Source organism: Papaver somniferum, chromosome 4, assembly GCF_003573695.1.
Source record: "Papaver somniferum cultivar HN1 chromosome 4, ASM357369v1, whole genome shotgun sequence".
Classification (NCBI taxonomy): domain Eukaryota; kingdom Viridiplantae; phylum Streptophyta; class Magnoliopsida; order Ranunculales; family Papaveraceae; genus Papaver; species Papaver somniferum.
In genome coordinates, this window is record NC_039361.1 from 57,921,629 (window position 1) to 57,945,996 (window position 24,368).

General features: G+C 34.8%; 2 protein-coding genes and 1 long non-coding RNA gene across 4 annotated transcripts; 2 read left to right on the plus strand and 1 right to left on the minus strand.

Moving 5' to 3' along the window:
* Window positions 1–12,668: 12,668 nt before the first annotated feature.
* On the minus strand, window positions 12,669–13,385 carry LOC113275616. The gene is made up of 3 exons (XR_003323687.1): window positions 13,187–13,385; window positions 12,914–12,952; window positions 12,669–12,767 (listed from the first exon to the last, which is right to left on the minus strand). It is a non-coding gene; the product is annotated as an uncharacterized LOC113275616 (long non-coding RNA).
* Window positions 13,386–14,610: 1,225 nt separating this feature from the next.
* Window positions 14,611–19,740, plus strand: LOC113275614 (T-complex protein 1 subunit zeta 1-like). Its single transcript, XM_026525150.1, has 15 exons — window positions 14,611–14,909; window positions 14,980–15,043; window positions 15,382–15,517; window positions 15,786–15,937; window positions 16,044–16,091; window positions 16,468–16,560; window positions 17,017–17,123; window positions 17,414–17,528; window positions 17,711–17,797; window positions 17,979–18,183; window positions 18,462–18,556; window positions 18,732–18,800; window positions 18,898–19,005; window positions 19,109–19,227; window positions 19,309–19,740. The coding sequence occupies exons 1-15, from the start codon at window positions 14,776–14,778 to the stop codon at window positions 19,382–19,384; spliced, it is 1,608 nt and encodes a 535-aa protein (XP_026380935.1). The 5' UTR covers window positions 14,611–14,775; the 3' UTR covers window positions 19,385–19,740.
* An 897-nt stretch (window positions 19,741–20,637) lies between these two features.
* On the plus strand, window positions 20,638–23,302 carry LOC113275615 (14-3-3-like protein). Of its 2 annotated transcripts, none has more exons than XM_026525151.1 (4): window positions 20,638–20,762; window positions 20,961–21,454; window positions 21,559–21,681; window positions 22,830–23,302. In XM_026525151.1, exons 2-4 carry the CDS (start codon window positions 20,978–20,980, stop codon window positions 23,007–23,009), a joined length of 780 nt encoding a protein of 259 aa, XP_026380936.1. In that variant the 5' UTR covers window positions 20,638–20,762; window positions 20,961–20,977; the 3' UTR covers window positions 23,010–23,302. The 2 variants fall into 2 exon arrangements, with proteins under 2 accessions (XP_026380936.1, XP_026380937.1); XM_026525152.1 differs by having other exon boundaries at window positions 20,647–20,762; window positions 20,964–21,454.
* The last annotated feature ends 1,066 nt before the right edge of the window (window positions 23,303–24,368 follow it).

Here is a 24,368-nt window from a genome sequence, read left to right on the forward strand (position 1 = left end):
CACTTGTTGCATTCATTAATCCTAAACCCATTTGACATCATGAATTTGTCGAATTTTTCGTGCCATTTTTTTGGATATTGCAGATGTTATTTTGGGAATAAAAATTTATACAACATCGAGTGGATTAGTATTAACTCAATCCCATTATGTTGATAAAATTCTTGAAAAATTGAAAAAGGATAACGACAACATAGCTAAGACTCTTGTAGATTTGACCCTCCATGAAGGGATTCTTTTCAAGAGATGTGACTCTTCATGAAGGGACTCTTATAAGAGATGTGACTCTCCACAAAGAGACACATTGTCCTTTCCTAAGAGATACTAATCTAGTATATAATCCCCATTCATGTTTCATTTTAAACACAAGAAAAGAACACATCACAATCTGATTTCACAAACATTCCGTGTTGTCATAGTATTGAGAGATACACACTAAATTTGGTTCGTAATTTCCTTGACTTTGGAGTGTTTTTTCTCAAGGAAAAAAGATCGTTGTATCATGGGAGATATTTCGCAAGTAAGACCCATTAGCACCGGAGTTGGGTGAATTTCGTCTTAAGGACAAAGTATTTAATACTCGACTCGATCTATGGATAGATTCTTAGTCTTTTTATTTCATTGATTTTCGTATGTCAGATCAATGTCAGTTGCATAGAAGAAGATTTTACCCGACATATTCTTTATAAAATCCATAGATATAATTATATATTCAGTTCATTAAGGCTAACACACCAAAAATTTTCATGTTTCTTAAAACCCATCAAAATAAACTATGAGAGAAAGAAAAATTAGACCTACATCATCATATTCACCCCACAATCATACTTCTTCTCTTGTTTATGCGTAGAGACCTTCACGCCGATGTCAGAAGAAAAACCAAAGGAAACCTCCTCAATCCCGCCCAACCCCGAATTTGTCCCCCTTTTCTTAGTCAACAACCATCTTTGGACATTTAAATAATCCGACCCAATTAGTAGTAAAGGGTCATAAAGCAAAGGCAACAACACATAATTTAAATGATATCTTTGGTCCACCAACACACAAAATTTAAAAGATAGTTAATTAATTCAAGGGTGATACTTTATATACCCCTAAAACTACTAATAGTCCCTTTTTATTTGTGTACCTCTAATATTCGTCTTCCTACCCTATCAGATCCACTAAATTTATATACCCCAAATATAAGAAATATTGGTTCATTATCATATCACTTTTTACTGTGTTAAAGTTGTGCATGATATAATACTATTTATCATGTAGATTAACACCTCAAAGCACCATCGCCTTTGAATCCATGATAGATATGAACAAGCTTTATACTGCAATTACTCTATAATAATTTAATCCATTAATTTTGACAATGCGGGGGTCTAACAACCACACACAACAATTCGTTTGGAAATCTGAGAAGACTTACTCCAATACACTTTCTAGAGAATCAACTAGACAGTCAGAGTCAATCTAGAATAAAGTATATCAAAGAGTTTAATATCTCTAACTCTTAATTCAATTTGCAATCAGCAAATAGAAATCTGCGAGCCCGATTGAATATAAGTGGGAGTACTTGAACGGTACCAAAGACCAATGTTCAAGTGTCAGTCAATGTAAATCAACAACCCAAGGTTGGATATTCTAATTGATTGATCTTAACGCACAGCTTGTGATATTTCAATTATATAACAAAATATAGTGCGGAAAAGAAATAACACAAGCACAAGAATTTTGTTAACGAGGAAACCGCAAATGCAGAAAAACCCCAGGACCTAGTCTAGATTGAACATCACATTGTATTAAGCTGTTACAAACACTAGCCTACTACTAATTAACTTCGGACTGGACTGTATTTGAACCCTAATCAATCTCACACTGATTCAAGGTACAGTTGCGCTCCTTACATATCTGATCCCAGCAGGATACTACGCACTTGATTCCCTTAGTTGATCTCACCCACAACCAAGAGTTGCTACGACCCAAATTCAGAGACTTGATAGACAAATCTGTCTCACACAGAAAAGTCTGTAGGATTGAATAAATATGTCTCCCACAGAAATACCCAAGATTTTTTGTTCCGTATTTTGATAAATCAAGGTGAACAGGAACCAATTGATAAACCGGATTTATATTCCCGAAGAACAGCCTAGTATTATCAATCACCTCACAATAAACTTAATCGACTAGCGAAACAAGTTACTGTGGAATCACAAATGATGAGACGAAGATGTTTGTGATTACTTTTCTATCTTGACTATCGTAGATATAAAATCTCGAGCCAATTATTTCAATTGTACTCAACACGATAGAAACAACAAGATCAGATCACGCAACTACAAAGATAATAGTTGGGTCTGGCTTCACAATCCCAATGAAATCTTCAAGTCGTTAACCTACAGGGTCTGGAGAAGAAACCTAAGGTTCAAGGAGAATCGACTCTAGTTATGCAACTAGTTACACGCATGAGGTGTGGGGATTAGGTTTCCCAGTTGCTAGAGTTCTCCTTTATATAGTTTTCAAATCAGGGTTTGCAATCCAAGTTACCTTGGTAAAAAAACATTCAATAATCACCGTTGGATGAAAAACCTGACTCAACCAATCTAATATCTTTCAACCGTTAGATCGAACTTAGCTTGTTACACACAAATGAAATGTACCCTCATTTAGGTTTATGTAACCGTACCTAAATGTGTACACCATGTTGGTTCACAAACATAACTAGTTCAAATGACTCAAATGAAACTATTTAAAAAGTTGTTCAATTGTTATAGAAAACACAATTGAAACCAAATCGGTTTGACTCACTTGAATCAATCATGAAAATTATAGCCACGGTTTGCAAAGATTGCATTCCTTATGATTTAAATGTTTAAGTCCATGATCTGATCTATTTGACAAAGTAACCAACTTAAGTATGTGTACGGGTATGCGTACTTAAGCAACCAGATCTGAGTTTATTAAGTTTCCAAACTCAGAAGAAATTTTCGGTTCGAAAACTTCCGCCAGTATGCTTACGGGTACGTATACTTTAGGTGACTAGTTTAGGAGTTTGTAATTCCCAAACTCAGCAGATATTTTCGGTTCTAAAACTTCCGCCAGTATGCGTACGGGTACGCATAATTATCTTGTCTCCTTCACCAATTTGGTATACACACATATGCATACACTTGGTTCCCGGTTTGTGGATTTATACACTAATGTGCGAACACACTATATATGCTTATATCCAAACATGGTTACGTTCTCAAATTTTTATTTCAATCATTGAAACATTCTTCTATAATGACAATAGCCGTTTTCACATACTATTAACATCAAAGCAATTTTCAAGATATTGAAATAATACTTATCGAAACATTCCAAGCCTACATCAAATTATTGTATCACACAAACCATGTAAGATGTTACTCGGCAATCTTCTCATGATATAAGATGAACTTGGTCGAAGCGAAATCTTACCAACACATATTTCGAGAAATATGCAAGCGAGATATACTCAGCTCGAAATCTCAAATGTGTATAGAGAAAACTATATCTTAACACGACTTATGTCTCAATATAATAGATAGTAGAAATATATTTTCCAAGTGATAGATGAGTTCAAGTCTCGACATACCTTTTGTCGAAGAAGTTCCACAAGCTCCCCTTAGTAGTTCTTCGTCTTCAAATGATGAACTCTGTGAAATCTAAGCTCAACTACACTATATATGTCCTAGTCCGAGACATCTATAAATAGGCTAGACATCAAACTTATAGTTTTGATCACTAACATTGACAAACATGCTTGAGATAGAAACGCATGCGAGTTCCACCGAGCAGTGCTATAACAAATTTATTACATGGACGTTTTCATATTTTTGATATAATGGATTAATGGTCACATTTAATTTGTCGCTGAATCTATAATGATAGTTTTAGAGCCTATCATCTTTGCTTTGATTTGTGATATGAAAATTCATTTTACTTCACTACAATCTCCGCTAAATGATATGTAACAAGGAATTGAATATTTAATGATAACTGGGATGAAAAAAGAAGCAAAGAGAGTGTGGGTTTTTGTTATAAACGTATATGCTTTACAATTGATTGATAGATTACTAATTGAACTAATGTTGAAAAAGTTTCCCTCCATTTTTGGATGTAACTTTTGTTTCTTTCTTTGGATTGTTGGAATTTATACAAAAGTCATGGTAACGATCTTGAAAGTTGAATGTTGTTAGAAATAAAACTAATACGAAATAGGAAAATGACTTGGTTTAAAATGTAACTACCTTTTAAATCCATGCTCAGTAACTTAGTAATCTCATCCAATGGAAAGGAAACTCACTTTTTCAATCCTCTTTGCAACTGATATGGTCGTCTTCACGTCAAAAATAATATCATTTTTTCACTACTCAAAATATATTATGAAGTAAGGGCAAGAAATGATCATTCTCACATAGAGGACTAGGATTGTTATTTGGCTTCGATATTTTATGTAAAAAGAAGGGGGAATTTTCTGATTTTGTAAACTAAACTAAACTAAAGGTAAAACAAACAAAAGTAAACAAGCAAATCGAATATGTGAGAATATTGGATAAAGGTTTCATCTTCAATTATAAACATGTACTTGAATGAGTGATTAGAATTCATATTTAATCTTGTATTATCAAGAGCCCTAGAATACCTTATTGCAAGAATACTCCGCAAATTTCCTAAGTCATCACACTTACATGTAAAATGACGCAAGTATGAATTTTACCTAGAGAATAACTAATAATAACGCCTTGCGTAATTAAATTCAATTCCCAGGGAGCATTAAGATTATGAAATAGGATAATTAATGCAATTGAAATACATTACGCAAACAATTCGAACAAAGGTCAAATTCTACATACATTTACAAGAAAGTATCACTACAATCCGTAATCATATCATGCTACTTGTATTTAAGGATAATCACTCGACAATAAACCCTAAATTAGCTGTAGATATGGATGTGAGTTTAATCAATTTTAGACTTAACGAAACAAAAATTCAATCATATTGCAATACACCAATCATGCAATTATCATAAACGGTAGAAAGTGAACGACAATAATGAGAGAAAACTAATTAATCAATCAAATAGAATGCTTACAAAATCCAATTACATCTTTAACCGATAAAAGAAAATCAACTACTTGTGTGTTTGGAAATCATAACAAGAGGCAAAAAAGAAAGCATAATGTTCTAAACCCTTGAACAAAGGTAGTGACAAGAGATATGTTGTTGTGGTGTTCTCCTTTTATATCTTTCATAGGAATGGAACCGTAACTTCCAAATAATTTCCAAATTATGAACACCGGCCAGACTAGATCGCATGTTTCCTTGTAATCCAGTCCAAGCCCAATTGCACCTAGTCTAATCAATTCAGTTTATTTTAACCCACATGCCCATAAATTACTAAGCATGTCAGTTTCGTGAAACTGACAAGCAAATTCACCCTTCAACAGTACCAGAAAAACTCAAGTGAATTATTCACCTCTTGCAAAATTATTATCACTTCCTCCAGCTCAAACCCTCAAATGTAGCTCCTATTCTTCCTTGACTTCACAAATTGAACTCATCTTGGTGCCAACATCAGAATTAACTCAACCCGATCTGGCAATTCCATCCATCTTTAATCCCTGCAGATCTCGATAGTAGCAACACCATTTCAATTGCATCTGAGCTTGAAATCCTCCATAAATCAAATCCCATCTTTTCCATAACTCATTTGACTTCGAATCCACTTCAAACCCTCGTATACATCCACAAAAACAACAAATTATCTTCCCGGTTTCTTCACCTGATTTATCATACTACAACAAGCTCGAATCACTTCATTTATTCATTTCTCCATTTCAAATCCAGATTTAGCAAGAACCTATATTTTTTCTTGCTTCGCAGACTCTAACTAATCTTCAAGATTTTGATTCATAGCTCTTATCAGCAGCATAAAATACTCAAATTCATCCCAGATTCAAACCTTATCTTTGCCACCGGCCACGAAATCACAGAGACACTCAATCACCAGCAGTATCCTCCATTGATCTTCACTGCTCAAATTTAGTCTAAATCCCATCTCCTATTGAACTACAGAATCATAAGAACTTCAATTTCTTCCAGATTTGCAATCTCTTCTTTATAATAACCATGGCATTGAAATCAACATCAACTTTCCATCAAGCCCATTAATTCACACATGAGATCCCTTTAGTATCTCCATCGTCTTTCATAGATAACATCAACAGAGAAATGAGAAAGTAGGGGGAAATGAACCTTAGTTTCTCTCTCGACCTTGAATGGGTCTAAATATGCGAGACGGTTGTTAGCACCCGTTGTTAGGATAGGGGTCACCTGAAATGGAATCCTTTAACACGTGCGCGGCTCCTGATAGCAGCTGCTCGTAAAATGACCGTTATTCCCTTTTGCACCTATTTCTTCTTCTTTGCTCAAATGACTCCAAAGCACTTATAAAACTTAAAAAAAAAAAAAAAACACGATTCACAAGAAAAATAGCAAAGAAAGCATAATCAACATATATATATAATCAAGGTGTTTAAGACACTTATCAGCAACGTTACCTTCATCCAAGTAGTTTGCCTTTGGATTTGCTTCCCTAGATCTCTTCTCAATACTGACATCCTCAAATTATGTCTTCAAGATTTTTATATCCTCCAGAAGACCTCGCATGATCCATGAAACAACAATTTCATGTTTGCAAATCTAAATATGTTGGAAAATTGGTTACAATTTTATATTCAATGGAAAATTCGTATAATACATATTGGAGTTAGTTTTGGGTTTAATAGTTCTGGGCCTATTAAGAACCGGTCCATTGAGTTGGGGTAGTTTCCTTTTGTTTGGTTTTAGAAGAATCATATCCCAATCGTGAAAGGAAACATCCTTTCAGACAAAACCCTTGATGGGGCTCCATGAAGAATCACGATGGTTCAGGAAGAGGTATTATTGACATCTATAAATACCCTGCATAATTAGGTTAGAAAATCAATTAAAAAACTAGTAATCATTCACTAGAAATCATTGATTGAGTTTGTGTCAATTAAGAGAGTTCATCACTAAAGTTTTGGTTCGTTGTTTATCGAAGTTTGGAGCGCTACTATATCGAGAAGATAGTCGTTGTATCCTGGGAGACATACATCGATAGTCTGTAAGCACCATTGCGGGGTGAATCTGTCTTAAGGCTAGAGAATATAATACTTGCCTCGACTTTGGTTTGATTTAATTGGGTTTGCATCCTTCTTCCTTTCTTTGTTTTCTATACAGTATTTACACAAAATTACAAACATAATACCATATGTGGAATCACTCTTTACCACTAGCTTCTGTATGCCCAAATCTTTAACCACCACCAAACCCTATCTGATAACCCACACTTTTATTCTTGTAGTACTACATGTTAGTGTTGTAAATTTTCTTGGCATAACACGCTTCAAAACCACCTTGTTCTCCTCCAATTACACCAGTAACTCCAGCATAATTAAACTGATCATACGCTCCATCACAATTTTCGGTCATATGTTTTTTATTTTATAGCAAATCAAAACACAACTCTTGGAAAGTTATATTAGTTAAGTGCTAAACTAATCTTAGATATTTTATAATGAGATATTTCGGAATTACATGTTGAATATTAGTTGGGAATAGGAAAATCGAAATTAGGTACTTATTGCATATCTTGAGAATATTTTCAGTTTTGGAATTTCCTTGTTGTTTAAACAACTTTGGTCTATAAATAGTTGAGTTAGCATTTCTTGCAAACTATCCTAAGAGTCAAGAAAACTTCACTTGTGTTTTTTCTGGTGGAGCCGTCTATCCAGAGAGAAAAGTACCTTAATTAGGCGAAATCTCTTACGACCGCTCGTTTAAATACTTCTGTGGGATCAAGAAGATCTATGAGTATCGTTGGTGGGAAATTATAATTGCATTGTTATTTTAGTTATAGTTATTTATTTGATTGACTAATGGTTGTTGAAACTTTGATTGCACCTAGTTTGATTATTCTCGAAAGCCTTCTCTTTTGACATAAGGGTCACTCAAACTAGATCAAAGTATTGGCGGGGTCTTTAGAACTGTTTTTAGAGTTAAAGACAACTTGTGATCATCCATTTTTAACAGACTCCGTTTTGTGTGTGATCGATCATAAGTGGATTCAAGTTTGTGTTGTGCAGGTACATTAAAAGGAAATTGAAGATTTGAAGATAAGAAGATTTTTTTCTTATTGGTTTTCGTATCTCGTGATTTATGCACACATATTGATCGTATGGGATCCGAATTAGATCTGGTTTATCTCTTGATAGATTTGATCATAAAGTGGTTTAGAACGACAACTATCATTTGGTATTTTTCAATATCCGAATTTGATAGTTGTGAATCCGAATCTAAGTTATTGATTTGGATTAATCTTACCTGACAAAGGAGTTTACTTGTTTAAATGGAAGAGCCTTTGTCATAACTTAACATATCTTTTTCTACAAGATTATTGAAGTAGATTCTAAACAACTTTGTTCCTTCACTGTTTGGAAGACGATCAAAAGGAGTTGAGTGCTAAAGACTTTACATCGGTAAAAAAACTCAAGATTGATTTTTATCTTGGGATTCACATGCGTGACCGGTAGGTCGTAGATACAGGGATACTGAAGGAATTAAGTAACTAGGGGTAGTTTACTTAGTCTCAACTATACGAAGTTGGCATTGTACTTTGTGTAGCGGCTTAATTTTGAGAGTATTCAAAACTGGACTAGGTCCCGGGGTTTTTCTGCATTAGCGATTTCGTCATTGACAAAATCTTGTATGTGTTATTTACTTTTATTTTCCGCAATTATAATTGTTTGAGATATTTTATAAAAGGGTCGCAACTTTTGTGTCTAATCAGGATCTGGGTCCTGAAAGATGCAGTTGATGCACCAGGGTCGTAGACTAACTTTGACCGTCTGGTTTATTTACGAGAATACCCTTACAAAATGATTAAATGACATTACATCCTAATAAAGTTAAATAATTAACCAAGCTTTATGGAAACATTTCATCGAACATATATACTACATTTTCAGATATCTCCTGTTGTCAAACCCATAACAAGATGGTTTGTTAATATTATTCTCAATTGAAGTTAGACTAAATTAGGTCACAACACAATACACATATGCTAAATGTCGTCAAACTACCAATGTAATCAAATAGCCAGCCATAGTCCACATCAAAATCAGATGACCAACTTGAAATTGTGTTTCCTGGTTAGATATAAATTAAATAACCAGCCACAACTACTGCCCACTAGTTCTCAATGATTTTGATTGTTCCGGAAACAAATATGTAGTTCCAAGCCTACAGTGATCACCCATTTTATGTAAATAATACAATGCAGGTTGATAGGAATTAAAATGTTGGAAAGGAGAATGAAAATGATCGAACTTAAGGGTAAGAAAAAGGAGAATTCATAAAAACTCACAGGTAAGTCAGGAAAATAAAAATGGGAGAATAAAGAGAACCCACGAAATGGAAAAATATGGAGAAGGTTGAGATAGTTAAATGTTTCAACAACATTTAATTGTCAACGCTAGTCTATCAGTAGTCAAGGCGTTTGGGGGAAATAAAAAATGTCAACTAACAATAATTTAACGGTCTTCGGTTAGTCTACGACCCTAATGCATCAACTGTATGTTTCACGACCCAGACCCTAATTATGCATTAAAGTTGCGACCCTTTTACGAAATATCTCTAATTATTTATTATAATGAAAAGTAAATACACTTGTACGTTAATCCTAATCACTTGACTTTGATCCTATAATCAATCGGTCTTGTAGCGTAACTATTGTCAAGTGAATATCAAGTTGTTGTATTGTCTCGACTTTGTCCGATCACACTTGGTATCAGACTTATAGGTTGAAACAAAAAGATTATTGTGTACTTGGGTACCCTCGTCTTTCAATAAGACATATACACACGATCTACCGGTTATCAACATTCCATTACATGTAACCTTTTGATACTAGTCTTTTAAAGATGCTTTAATTATAAATTGACATACGTTATCCATGAGGATATATAAATAGATACCCACGAGGTAATCCCTAGTCTTCACCATCTTCTTATCAAAGTGCCCCACTAAATAGAATGTGACTTATGACCAACCCCATTTTTTTTAGTATTCAACTTTATCTCCAAATTTGATTTAGTCGTCCCTGTAATTGCATGAATGACACTAACAATGTTGTTTTATAATGATCAAAACCCATATCATTAATCTAATTTATGATGTCCTTAAAGTTACCAATGCCCTTGGTTGGTGGATCAAAAACTTGACAATACTTGATCAATAGACACATTCATATCTCAAAACCTTAACATTATGCATCAAGTTTTCGTCTATGTTTGCTGGAATACATGTTCGCTTATGAATGCAAAATATATATTTATTAGTACCAGTATTCTTTTTGACGATTTCAAAAAAAAAAGACTTTTCAAACTTCTATACATAATCTACGGGTTTGTACATGAGACATGGACAAGTTTTAAACCAGTAATTTCTTTAGATTATAAAAATAATTTTGTTGGATCATGTAACTTATGTACGTAATTATAATTATAGAGAATGTAACGAAGCTGTTGATTTGTTAGAAAAAAAAGCAGCTAATGAATGTCTAGATGGTTTGTGGGTCTATATTCCTCCTTTTTTTTGGGTTAAATATTGTCGGAGGATGCTAGGGGAAGAGATTTTCCCCTGAATATAAAGCTCACTTAGTTTTCTGAATTAAATTTCAGTTTACCAAAAAAAATAACATTATAAAAATAATCAAATTTAATCTTATGGGTTTTGTGAGGATTAAATAGAAGAATTATTCGATTCTTGTTGGTTAATCTTGAGATGTTGGAATTAGTAAATACGTAAGAATCAAGGAATGTAAAAATGAGTCTGGATTCAATGTGGTTTCGAACTAGAATTTCTTTGAATCTAATTTTGTTTCGGTCACCAGATTATCAGTAAGAAACTCCAAACAAAAAATAAAAAATAAATCTAACCTTAGTTTGAGATAAACACAGATAAATGCTCCATTAATGATTTTATTTCAAATCAATGTACTATATATAAAATGGTACGTTGTGCAAAAAATCAAACGAACTTAACAAGAAAAAAAGTTAAGATTTTGGAATTAATTGATTTGGGAAAAAGGCAAACGCGAGATATATTTATTGTCAAAATTATGTAAACATATACTATATGAAGTTTTTTTGTATCTCAAACACGAAATTGGATGTGACGTCATTAAAAGGAAGATGAAGGAAATAACATGAAATAAAATTGTTTACGGTGACCAAATAAATCAACAATACAAACTAAAAATTACCTAATTCATATTCGAAAATTGAAATACAAATGAAACCAAAAATAGTTTTGAGAAAGTTAAAAGTTGTAATCGATCAGTTCTTTTCTACCTCTTTCTTCCTTTCTGATAAGAGTGTTTCATAAATTATAAAAGACAATGCAGGAATATTGAAAAATAATTGGATTAAAAACACTTGAATAATAAAAAAAATATTCTTATTTTGCTTGTCGTCAAAAATCCCCCAACCTATGAGGTTATGTTGTGCGGAATTTTTGTTGTACGAATAACTGTCGCTAAGTAGTTTTCCTATAGTGGCTTGTTGTGATCCTGCAAGTTAGTGACATAGAAAAAGCAACAAGATAAATCTGACAATGAAGCATTATTATGTAAAGAGAAGTTATTACAATAAGAATGGTCTGGAGAGATATATTAGAAAGAAGTATATAAATAAGTATAAAGATCTGTCACAGTGTTGTTTGTGCGTCATTTGTGTTGTTATATACTCCACCTTTACTGGTGCTCACGTACCCGTGACTCTCTACCAACACTGTATGTCCACAACGAAGGGGCCCAAATACTAAATATTCTAACCAACTTTCAGAAACTGAAGAATACATCACAATTGTCATTGTTCCATTGCTTGATTGTCAAAGGGAAAGAATTACCAGCTGCTAATCAAGAAGCTGCATCTCGAATACGTTTACGACCACATGATGTTATTGAATATTTGTTAGAGTGCCCATTACCTGAAAACAAAGAGATTGTAATTCAAATGATAAAGCATGATAAATGGCCGCAAAGAATAAGCATCACAAAAACACAACAAAAGGTTTGCTCGATGTCTCAATCTCGTCTACTCAACTGGTCAATTGTTTGTTACATATTTAACAACATGGCAAACTGATAATACTGCAAATATGAAACTGCTAAAACTTAGGAATATCAAAATAAAATTGGAGGTTATAGCACCTCTTCGCTAGCCCCTACACCTAATGGTGATTATAATTACCAATAAAAGGTTAAAGAATCAGAACCATGCCAAATATATTCAATGAGAAATTGTATACACCCACTGAGATATGATTGCCATTTGTCTGCTTCTAACATTCATACCATGCTTAAATGATAGTAAATATACCATGTACGTAATGGACGTGATTTTCATACTACATCTACTTGGAGATTATGCAATTATAGTCATTAAAAATCCTATGAACTCATCGTGAATTAGAATTTTATATTAAGTACGCTGGTTTAAGTGATGTGTACGTATTAGAGTATACATAAAAACAAATAATAAGAGGAACATTGAGTGCCAAAAGCATACCCGTGTTTACGCCCCAAGAAACATCCTACGCTATTTAGGCATTTTACTTTCATAATTTTGTAAACATCTCTACATGCCAGCCCCCTGCAAAGCACCCTGAAAACGTGGGAAATTATAGTGCTTTGAATTCATACTATAATGAAACAACACGACTGGATAAAGAATGTAAACATAGGTTTATAAAAAACCGTATATACTCATCATAATCAATCCAAAAGTACTGGTTCAAAGTTATATCTTACCGTATGTCATTTTTAATATATCGGAATTTCGGTTTGTACCTGCAGAGATAAAAAGAAGGTTAACTTATGTATTAAATCACAAAAACCTAGCCTATGCTTGCTTCGACTTAAAAATTCCTAACCCTAATATAAAAAAACAGCGAAATAGATTTAACAAAAAATCTCTGGGATCGAACCGATAAGGTTATCAAAAAACCAACAATATACGGTTTCCTTCAGAACATGAAAACACCAATAATAACTTGATCCCTAGATATTACTATTTGTTTTTACCCAAATTTATTATGTTTTTGAAACATAAATATCAATCATAACGGATTTGATCTCTTGATATAGATGGCTAAGGCATGACAACTGCACCACCTTCGACCGTTGTGATTCTTGGTTATCATATTAATAGAGATTATAGTTTGAAGTAAACCGATGTTATCGTCAGAGGAAATCGGGTTTCAGTTAGGTTATTGATTTTTCTCTTCCGTCGTTAATAGTTTCCTTTTCGATGATTTCAAATCGATACCTGCAAAATAAAACAAAACATAACATTAGATTGTGTTGTTTCATTTTAAAGCAGATAAACTGAGAGAATGAAGAAGAAAGAAGGGGGTGAAAGAGAAAATACGGTTTGGAAGAAGGTTGGATCGATATATTTAGAATACCAAAATCCGGGGCGTAAATAAATCAAAAAGTGGTGCAAAAAAACCAAAGATTCCTATTGCTCCGAATATGTTTTGGTGGGGCCAGAATCTCTAGGAAGAGAGCTCGATTCATCTTTTAACCACATCAGAGGAAATTCACCTGAAATCATATTATTAATTACTAAATTATAAAAACAAGGTAATAAAACATCTTCCTTTATGGAGCGACTGGTGGAGCATCTTGAAGGCAGAAGGGTTTGAACTTGTGAAGAACTCTAAACATATTGAAACAAGCTAAAAACTGAAAAGGTCTCCCATTAATTTGTTGCCACATCGTTGTAGATCACCAAGAAATTGGTTGACATAATGACTAATTGATTGAAAACGAGCACACAATAGAGTAACATCACGGTTTCCCAGGTTCCTCGTTTCTGCAACGAACATTGCAAAAACTTGCTGCCAAAAAGTCATTTGCGCAAAATTAGTAACATTGTGGATATTATCTCTTATTTGGATAACATAAGTTGTGCACATTGTTGAATCTTCTTCTAGAGAAAACCTAGGACCATGAACTCTGATAGTCATTTTTTGAAATTGAATGATGAAAATTGAAGTGGAAGTATGAATAATTTATATATGAAGAAGGTGTGATTTTGGAGTTGAAATCATCTGAATTTATAGAGAGGGAAGTGGTAACCGTTGGATGAAACTAGCCGTTTCCGGCTCACCTACGACCAACCAGATCAATCTGGGACGAGCACGGCTCTATTAGAACTGAGCCTCGACTCAATGTGAGCCAATCAGTGCAGATGATATCGATCGTCTCAGATTGAGTCGAAAACCTTTTAACCCGGAGTTTATCCATCAGTTCTAATGGTTTGCCAATTCCACTGTTGATGGTAAACGAACAAATCTTCTGATGTACCAGTCCCAGACTTGCTCTCACAAATGCCAATTTAAGATTTGCCACAGAAGGGTAAAGATGTACATCATGTGGAAAGGTTCTGGGCCAGAACCTAGTTTAAAGTTTAAACACTGTAATCGCGAAAGCCCTAAAAACCCTCTTCAACTCTCTCTCTCTCTCTCGGAGTGAAAGGGAATTTTTGTTCTCATAACTAAACGCTGCTAAACTCCATTTTAACACTTCTCTACTTTTATCTTAGGGCTCACTTCTATCTCACTATTATTAGATCTCAGTTGATCAAATCGAAGTAATCAAAAGAAAAGATGTCTATAAAACTTTTGAATCCAAATGCTGAAGTTATTAACAAATCTGCAGCACTTCATATGAACATCAATGCCGCTAAGGGTTTACAGGATGTTCTTAAAACCAACCTCGGTCCTAAAGGAACCATTAAAATGTAAGTTTCATTCTTCTTTTTCCTTTATGTTTTTCAGTTTTTTTTTCCTAATCTATGTATTTTCTTTCAGGCTTGTTGGTGGAAGTGGAGATATCAAACTCACTAAAGATGGGAACACTCTTTTGAAAGATATGGTAAGAGATCTCAACTTCGAGCTGTTTATTTTGTATTTTTGTGATTTCTTGATTGGTTTGATCTTGTTAACGCCAAACCCTAACTTTAGACAACTTTGAGATTTTTAGGTTTAACGCAGGGTTTTGTAGTTATTGAGTTGTGAAGTGAGTTTTTCTCTAGTGTTAGTTTCAGTAGGATTTACAACAGTGGCTTTATGATATAAGAAGAATTGGAACTGCCCGAAGTTAGGGTTTGAAATAATATTTTTGGAATTGGTAGAGTTGTTTATCACATTTTAGATATTTATGGGTTACATGTTTAGTAGAATTCTGATGATGATGTGTTTTGTTGCTTCCAGCAAATTCAAAATCCTACAGCAATTATGATTGCAAGAACTGCTGTTGCACAAGATGATATCAGTGGAGATGGTACAACATCTACAGTGGTTTTCATTGGTGAACTGATGAAGCAGTCTGAACGTTACATTGATGAAGGTAAGTATAGCATGCTTAAGAATATCTTGTTTTATAAGTCACTATTTTCAAGAAAGTTATTTAGTTGAATGTGCTACTTTGATTGTTCTGCTGTGTGTTTTAATTAGTTTGCAATTTATTGTCTGTCTTGAAATATCAATTATCGAATAGTCGATAGTGGTTGGGTGGAAAATTATTATTTGTTCATACCCGTCTAATGCCTCCGTAGAAGATATTTCAGCTGTAGTTTCTCTTTTTATGATTTTTATTGAACCATTGCTTCTTCCAGGGATGCATCCGCGTGTTCTGGTTGATGGATTTGACATTGCCAAGAGAGCCACCCTTCAATTTCTAGAGAAATTTAAGACTCCCGTGGTAATGGGCGATGAACCTGATAAAGAAATTCTGAAAATGGTTGCGAGAACAACTTTGAGGACCAAGGTATATTTCATTTTTATGTTTTAGGTCTTCTGATTAGCATCTTATGCACCTTTTCTTGTATGCTGTTACTTTCTGTTACTTATGCTTGTCTTTCTTTCTTTTGTAGTTGTACGAGTCAATGGCAGATCAATTAACTGAGATCATTGTTAATGGGGTCAGTACTCTTGCACTTTCATGTTGAATTACCTTTCTCTCTTATATTTCTTATTTATTCCCAATTTCCCTTGATAAACATCTCTTCTTCTTGTAGTACTATCTTTTTTCTTTTATTTATTTCATGATCTGGCACTGTTCATTATCTTGTATAGTACTTTTCCCATTGGGGTAATAGTTCAAACGTCATCGATATCTAATTTCCGGACTTTTTTTTAGATATTTCACTTGTATAATTTCTGTATCTTATGTTGGTGACTCTATTTATTAATGCAAGCTTTCACCAGAGATTGTTTGGTTTCTTTTATTAATTTGGCTGATGTTCTTATTCGTTGATTCGGTTGCCTGATATATTGTCCTTGTTTCGATGCAAACAGGTGCTCTGCATTCGCAAGCCCGAAGAACCTATCGATTTGTTTATGGTAGAAATCATGCACATGCGCCATAAGTTTGATGTTGACACACGTTTGGTATGTCTGAAACTTCTCTTTAGTTATGTACAGACTAATTCATCAACATTATTGATCGGTGGAATTTGACTTCACAGCATCGATGTTAATCACACATTACTTACACAAAATGCATATGCATTAACGGGATACCACCATGGCCTACACCTTTTGGAATCCCAGTAAAATAGACCAATTTGAATGCTAGTGGATTGGTTCATAGTTATTGCTTATCAGTTTTACAAGTCATAACGGGCACCGGTTTGGTCATTACATCAATAGGCTTCAAAATATCAACCTACATGGACCATCAATCCTAATTGCTGAAGTTACCAAACACTCAAATTTATTTTTGTAAAAAACAACTTTTTTACTGCATTTTCAATAACCAAGAAGAGATCCCATGCAGTCTGAACTATGTCTTTTTTTTTCTTCAAATGTTACTTGTAAGCTGGAACTTTTGTGCTTTTTATGTAGGTTGAGGGTCTTGTCCTCGATCACGGGTCTAGGCATCCAGATATGAAACGGCGGGCAGAGAACTGTTACATCCTAACATGTAATGTTTCTTTGGAGTATGAGAAAAGGTAATTCTTGAACATTAATTTCTTGAAGCAAAATATAGCTCTAATCTTGGTTTATACTCCCTCTGTTTCTGTAGAAGTGCTACTATCACTTTTTCATTACAATATTTATTTCTAGTTGTCGTGTGATACAGTCAAAGCATAAGTAGTGCTGCCATGCTGTTTTCAGACACCTTTCAGCTTTTGTTCTTTTTCAGTTTCATATATTGATTGAGATTCAATCTTTCTTTTTGTTTGTCATTGGTGTATAAAGCCATTAACATTCATGCCAAAATGTTATTTTTATTTTGCAGTGAAGTAAATGCAGGTTTCTTTTACTCGAACGCAGAGCAGAGAGAGGCCATGGTTGCTGCTGAAAGACGTCAAGTTGACGAGAGAGTGAAAAAAATCATTGAACTAAAGGAAAAGGTATGATCCAGATACATGTTTTTGGCACCTGCAAAATAATTGTTTATAGGAGCCTTAGAGCTCAGTTATTGTATGAACTAGGAAATATTGGAATCATGGCTGAAGGGCCAACTTGGCAACCTAGTATCTTGATCCATCTCGGACTGAATATCTCATTGCTTTATTCTTTGGATTGTTTCCAGCTTTGCTCAGGAACAGACAAAAACTTTGTTGTCATCAATCAGAAGGGAATTGATCCACCTTCGCTGGACCTTCTTGCTAGAGCAGGGGTGAGTTACTTCTCTTGTCAAAATTCCATATGAAATTATTATGCTCGTCATATATTGGCTTGTGGTGACGCCACCATATTGGAAAGAAATGTTCGCTTCAATTGTGAAAATTAATAAAGAAAATTGTTCACTATCATGTTGCTTTGCCTTAATCATCTGCAACCTAACTCTTGTATTGTAGATAGTGGGCCTCCGAAGAGCAAAGAGAAGAAATATGGAGCGATTGGTTTTGGCTTGTGGAGGAGAGGCTGTTAATTCCGTTGATGATCTTACAGAAGATTGTCTTGGTTGGGCAGGACTTGTGTATGAGCATGTTCTTGGAGAAGAGAAGTACACTTTCGTGGAAAATGTGAAGAACCCTCACTCTTGTACCATCTTAATCAAAGGTACAATTTTCTTCTCACACTACTGGACTTCATCCTGTAAATAGAATTAGCCATTCAGTTTCTTCATATTCATTAGTTTATTAGTTTTGAGGAAATCAAACATCTACGGCTGGCGCTTCAGTTCATGTGATTGTCTTTCATTTCCCGGTTTACGTAAGATAATAATTATTTTCCTGCATGCCAACTTTGGCTGTGAACTAGAATATGATACAAGCTGTTTTATTTATGTAAATAAATTCATAAAAACCCCATCCTCATGATTACATCTTTTGTTGCAGGTCCTAATGACCATACGATTGCTCAAATCAAGGATGCTGTTAGAGATGGTTTGAGAGCAGTCAAGAACACGATTGAGGATGAAGCAGTTATACTGGTATGCTTTCTACTTGATTCTTGAACATTTATATGCATTAGTACTTAAAACTTCTCTCACCCAAGATTCTGTCTGTAAACTTTACTAATCTACTGTAAGGGTGGCCATATGATGTTTACAACTGTAATGCAGTTTTTTTTGTGTGTTAATGTTTGTAATTGTCCTAATGATCTAGGGTGCTGGAGCTTTTGAGGTTGCAGCCAGACAGTACCTAGTCAATGAGGTCAAGAAAACTGTTCAAGGGGTAATATTTCTTACTCCGGTAACATCCTCAGCAAATGAAATTTATTTCATAGGTTTTTATCCATCTAACCAACTTTCATTCTTTCAATTTGGAGCAGCGTGCACAACTTGGAGTTGAGGCATTTGCTGATGCCCTGCTTGTAGTGCCCAAGACTCTAGCAGAGAACTCAGGTCTTGATACTCAGGATGTCATCATTTCTCTCACGGTAACTTATTTTCTGTTGTATGAAATTGCTATGCGTTTTAGTAGTCATATAAATATATAAATAGTTAATAGTGGACTTAGAGCAATTTGATGATTTTTTTCAGGGGGAGCATGACAAGGGAAATGTTGTGGGCTTGAACCTGCATACTGGAGAACCAATTGACCCACAGATGGAGGGTATTTTCGACAACTACTCCGTGAAGCGCCAAATCATAAACTCAGGGTATGTAGAGTTTAAACTATCTCTCTTTCTAGCAGTATGAATGTGATTATGCTTTCTTAATACTTTTGTGGTGCATGGCAGGCCTGTAATTGCTTCCCAGTTGCTGCTAGTGGATGAAGTAATTCGTGCTGGAAGAAATATGAGGAAGCCAACCTAAACCTAAAATGCTTTGGAAGCCTCTAGTCTTTCCAGGTTTTAGATTTTGGTTTGTTTTCTTATTAGAGATGTGTGCACTATGTAGCTGTGAACAGCTGATTAGGGTGGGATGAGAGCGTCTGTGGTTCGAAGAATTTTGTTAAGATTGAAGAATGTGCTGGGGTTTGTTTAGAAGAACAAAAAAATGGAAGGAAAAAATAGGATTTGAAAGTTCCCTAATGTTTCTGTTGAGTTGGTCCGTGGTCTTACTATTTCAACCACAATGTGTCATAGAAGCTTTTTATTTTTGTTAGTTTATAGTTTGTTTGAAATACTCAAGTTCTAATGTTGAGTAAAGTGGTTTTATATTATGGACAATCAATCTGTTCTAGGCCACCTCACATAACAGTGCAGCATTCTCCTTAGCGGTCACCACATCATGAAGAATGCAGCTAAGAGCCTTTAGGTTTTTATTGGACATCCACTCATTTCTCTGCGCCAGGGAGGACAGCTCTTATTTGGTTGTCTTTTGCCGAAATCCAATGGCCAATTCCTAGAGAATGATGAAGTTGGAATGGACTTTTTAGTTTTTCTAATTTTCTTTTCCTAGAAAAGTCAGTTTATGTATTTATTAGTGACCCACAACCACACAACTAGAATTAGCCATGACAGCATCAGACACGCACGAAGGAAGTCCAGACTCCATTGTTGCTGTTTTCCTGCATGCTGCATATGTATTCCAGAAGTGGATTTCCATAAAATGATGTTGCCGTTTTTCTGCATGCTGCATATGTATTCCAGAATTGGATTTCCGAAATTCCGAAAACAATACATCTTCTGTTATGGAACATACCAGAAATTAACTCTATTAACAAATCAACAAAAAAAATATCTCCTGTCTTAGGGGCATTGTACAGCAAAACATTTGGACTTAATTACGATCAATTATCCAGTAACTCCCAATTATTCCCCTATTTTTAGCTCTTGTGGAAGCACCCAAGACACTTCCTGAGTCATAATCAACAGAAGATATACCCATGCACCCACCAGATATTCCCTCGCACCCTCATTTTGGCCAATTGTTCCCAACCTCCTCGACCAGGCAATATGCCCCGTCCCTTGAGCAACAAAATTATTCAATGTACACGGGATGCGATATATCTTAAAACAACAATGCAGTTGACAAAATTCCGTGTCACAAACACGGACTCTTTTGAGTTTACGGGTCAACCCTACGTGGCAGGGTTAGAGTTGAATATGGAATTGGACAACCAATCATAGTAACCCCGAAGGCGAGCTTTTTAAGGCAGTGGAGGGGAGGTCTTTATTCCGGACTCTCAATTTTTTTTCTCCCCTTTGCGATTCTCAAGAGAAAAGGAAAACAAACGCCTTCTTCCGAGGTATCATCTTCTGTTCATCCTTCTTTGTTTCTGATTTTCGTTTTGATTTCATTTTCATATATATGTTCATCTTGATCAGATCTGTTATCTTGTTTATATTGTTCAAATAATAAATAAAATTAGGGCAAATCAAATTAATTCGATTTTTGTGATCGGAGATCTAATTTTTTTTTTTTTTTTTTTTTGTGATTTTATTAGCAGTCTAGCTAACTAAGATGTCTACATCACGAGAGGAAAATGTGTATTTGGCTAAATTAGCTGAACAAGCTGAACGATATGAAGAGATGGTTGAGTTTATGGAAAACGTTGCCAAAACTGTTAATGTACAGGAATTAACAGTTGAGGAACGGAACTTGTTGTCTGTTGCTTATAAGAATGTGATTGGAGCTAGGAGAGCTTCATGGAGGATTATTTCAAGTATTGAACAGAAGGAAGAAAGCCGTGGGAATGAAGATCATGTTTCTATTATTAAAGAGTATAGGGGAAAGATTGAATCTGAACTTCATAAGATTTGTCAAGGGATTTTAGGGCTTTTGGATTCCCATCTTATTCCTTCATCAACTGCTGCTGAATCTAAGGTTTTTTACCTTAAGATGAAGGGTGATTATCACAGGTATTTGGCTGAGTTTAAATCAGGTAGTGACAGGAAAGAAGCTGCTGAGAGTACATTGTTGGCTTATAAGTCTGCTCAGGTGAAGAAACTTCTTTAAAACTTTATCTAAAGCGGGATCTGCCTTTTTTATTTTTTTTTTATTTTTAATGTGGTTCTGATCTTGTTCTTTTTTTTCTGGTGTAGGATATTGCTTTGGCTGAATTGAGTCCCACTCACCCAATAAGGCTTGGACTTGCTCTTAACTTCTCAGTGTTCTACTACGAAATCCTAAACTCACCAGATCGTGCTTGCACTCTAGCTAAGCAGGTTAGTTTTCTTGATGTGTTTTTATCTTAAATACAATTATTTCTCTAGATGTTTGTAGGTTGGGTACTTGGGTGAAATTGTTTTGCACGTTAGTTGTGTTTTCTCACTTAAGCTAGTATTGTTAATTATTCATCTGTATATTCTTCTTCTTGTTAACTATGTAGATGCCTACCACTGCTTCATTACTCTAGGAATCTGGACATTTACTAATTACTATATTCATCTCCATGATTATATTTATAACAGTCACTGGAGGTGGATGATATGTGTTTTCTTCTTCTAATTGCTTGGTTGTTTGGTTGGTACTGTAACATTATTTTATGCAATTGCAAACATTTCGATGTGCTCTTTTGTGCAATAAAGTACTTATGCAAATTGTATAGGTTTATCTATGGCTTTTAGTCCACTGGTTCTGAATTGTGAAGTCGTTTTTTATGGATCAGTTCATGATTCAGATCTCGACCGTGTGGTTTAGATTAGGGCTTCCTAATGCAGGGGCCCTTCTAATTGATGTCATCTAGCATTTGTTTTCATGTTAGTTTCTTATCAACATTTTGGGTCGTTGACTTCCTTAAGAGTTTAAATTTTAAATATAATGTTAAGCCAGTAATGTGTATATATTTCAGGCGGAATTATCTAGATCGCATTTGAACATGTTACATATCGCAGTTCTTTTTTCATCAGGTTTTGTTTAAATTTCCAACACAGTATTTCTCTCATCTGGTTGAAGTTAAAGTGTGTACTTGTTCCCATTAAAGGCAACTGTACTGACTTTATCAACCACCATAATACATGAAATTCCGTGAGTTCACACATAGAATTTTGTCATCTTCCTTGGATGGAAGGAAGCACTCTGTCTCATGAATTTATATGTGATGGGATTGATGAAGTCGGTCCAGTTTCTTGTATGGAAGTGGAACAATATGTAGCCATCATTCTTTTGCCCTAACTTCATTCTTTAGTACTAAACCTTTAGGATGGAGTGAGTACTAGTAACTAACGTTTTTTCTGGGCAAGGAGTACGGGTATTTATAGCTGGACTTCCTTTTGGTTGAAGCCTTTGGCCACAAGTCTGGTTTTATATCGTTCAATGTTGCCTATAATCTTTGCCTCGTATTAATCATTGAGCTGAAAATTGTATCCTGCAGGCATTTGATGAGGCCATTTCTGAATTGGATTCCTTGGGTGAGGAATCATACAAGGATAGTACATTGATTATGCAACTTCTCCGAGACAATTTGACCTTGTGGACTTCAGACATCGGCGAGGATGCTGACAATGAGATTAAGGAAGCTTCAAAACATGATGAGTCCAAGGGTCCAGAATAACACTGATGGGTTTGAAGTAATGAATGTTTTAGTCTATACAAGTAGCGGTTAGGTTTTGTTTGTCTAAGAATGGACCAACTCCTACTTGTGTTGCTATTTATGTTTTATTTAGTAGTTTAGTTATAGATTGCTTCTTAGTCTTGTGTGCTTGTGGTTTAATGGCATTTCTTCTTGTGATACAGTCAGAAGAAAAAGAAAAGAAATGCCTCACAATATTTTATGGTACTGACCAAGTTTGAAATATATTTATTTTTGCATGTGAAATTATTAGCTAGCCGTTCATACTTTTATCATGTGAAATTATTAGCAAGCTGTTCCTGCTTTTATCATTTGAAATGAAAGAATTTGGGTTTGGTGATATGATTATTTGTGTTCAATAAAGTGATGTAGAGATGATATCTCTGTAACTTACATACAAATGATGGTACATATTAGTGTAAGCCACTAAGCTCTCTGAATATGCAAAAAGGCTTGCATCCAGAGAGAACTATGGTATAATCTCTGCGTGTAAATCAAAACTCGGACATTTCCAGTTACCAGTACTGTGTCAGGGAAACGACCTGGCTCTCAAGTAACTATTGAGGTTGTACTGAATGTAGCTCAATTGAAACATCATCTGATCATATGACCTGGATCGCTGGATCAAACGTTCATAGTGTCTAATTAAGTTTCTATCTAGCCTTATCACTGAGTGCTGAGTATGACTATATATTCATGGTGTCTATCTAGCTGTATCAGTTAGTACCGAGTACATAGATGTACATGTTCTAGAAGAGCAATTAGTATCCAAAATTAACACAAGCCTTGTCACCTCAGTTGATACGTATGATCTCTATACCTTGGTAGCTATTACTATGAAAGCAGAATTCAGAATAATAATAGACGAGAAACTTAGAAAACAGAACACAAGTAGTAATTCGAAGAAAATATCTTCTCTAGATTATGAACAAGAAAACAATTACAATTCTCTCTTTGTTACGTTCACAATCTCTCTAAACAGTGGATCAACCTTAAACTGTTTGCTAGCTTGCACAAGTACTGTTCCAAGCTTCTCCTAGGTATTCTGTGCCTAGTATCTGTGTCTAGGTGCGTCAATATCAAGAACACACTAACTAGATGTCTTAGCTATGAGATAAACATCTCTACTTATAGCTTTCGGTTTGGTTTCTCAAACCATCTAGGAACTATTTCCTTTTCTAGGTATATTACCTAAACTAAGAGTATTGCTTAAAACAAAACTCTTCCCTAACTAGGAATTTATCCTAAACAAGGAAATCCTTCCTAAAATAGGATTCTATCCTCAATTCGTCTTGAGGATCACTAGTTCCCAGGGAAAGGAAGATACACATGTATCATGCG

Excerpts from the sequence above, each read along its gene's own strand:
- LOC113275614 (XM_026525150.1), top strand. The coding sequence starts at position 14,776 with ATGTCTATAAAACTTTTGAATCCAAATGCTGAAGTTATTAACAAATCT. Across the intron at positions 15,938-16,043 it reads GAACAACTTTGAGGACCAAG|TTGTACGAGTCAATGGCAGA; the intron begins GTATATTTCATT and ends TTTCTTTTGTAG. Across the intron at positions 17,124-17,413 it reads TCTTTGGAGTATGAGAAAAG|TGAAGTAAATGCAGGTTTCT; the intron begins GTAATTCTTGAA and ends TTTATTTTGCAG.
- LOC113275615 (XM_026525151.1), top strand. The coding sequence starts at position 20,978 with ATGTCTACATCACGAGAGGAAAATGTGTATTTGGCTAAATTAGCTGAA. Across the intron at positions 21,455-21,558 it reads TGGCTTATAAGTCTGCTCAG|GATATTGCTTTGGCTGAATT; the intron begins GTGAAGAAACTT and ends TTTCTGGTGTAG. Across the intron at positions 21,682-22,829 it reads CTTGCACTCTAGCTAAGCAG|GCATTTGATGAGGCCATTTC; the intron begins GTTAGTTTTCTT and ends TGTATCCTGCAG.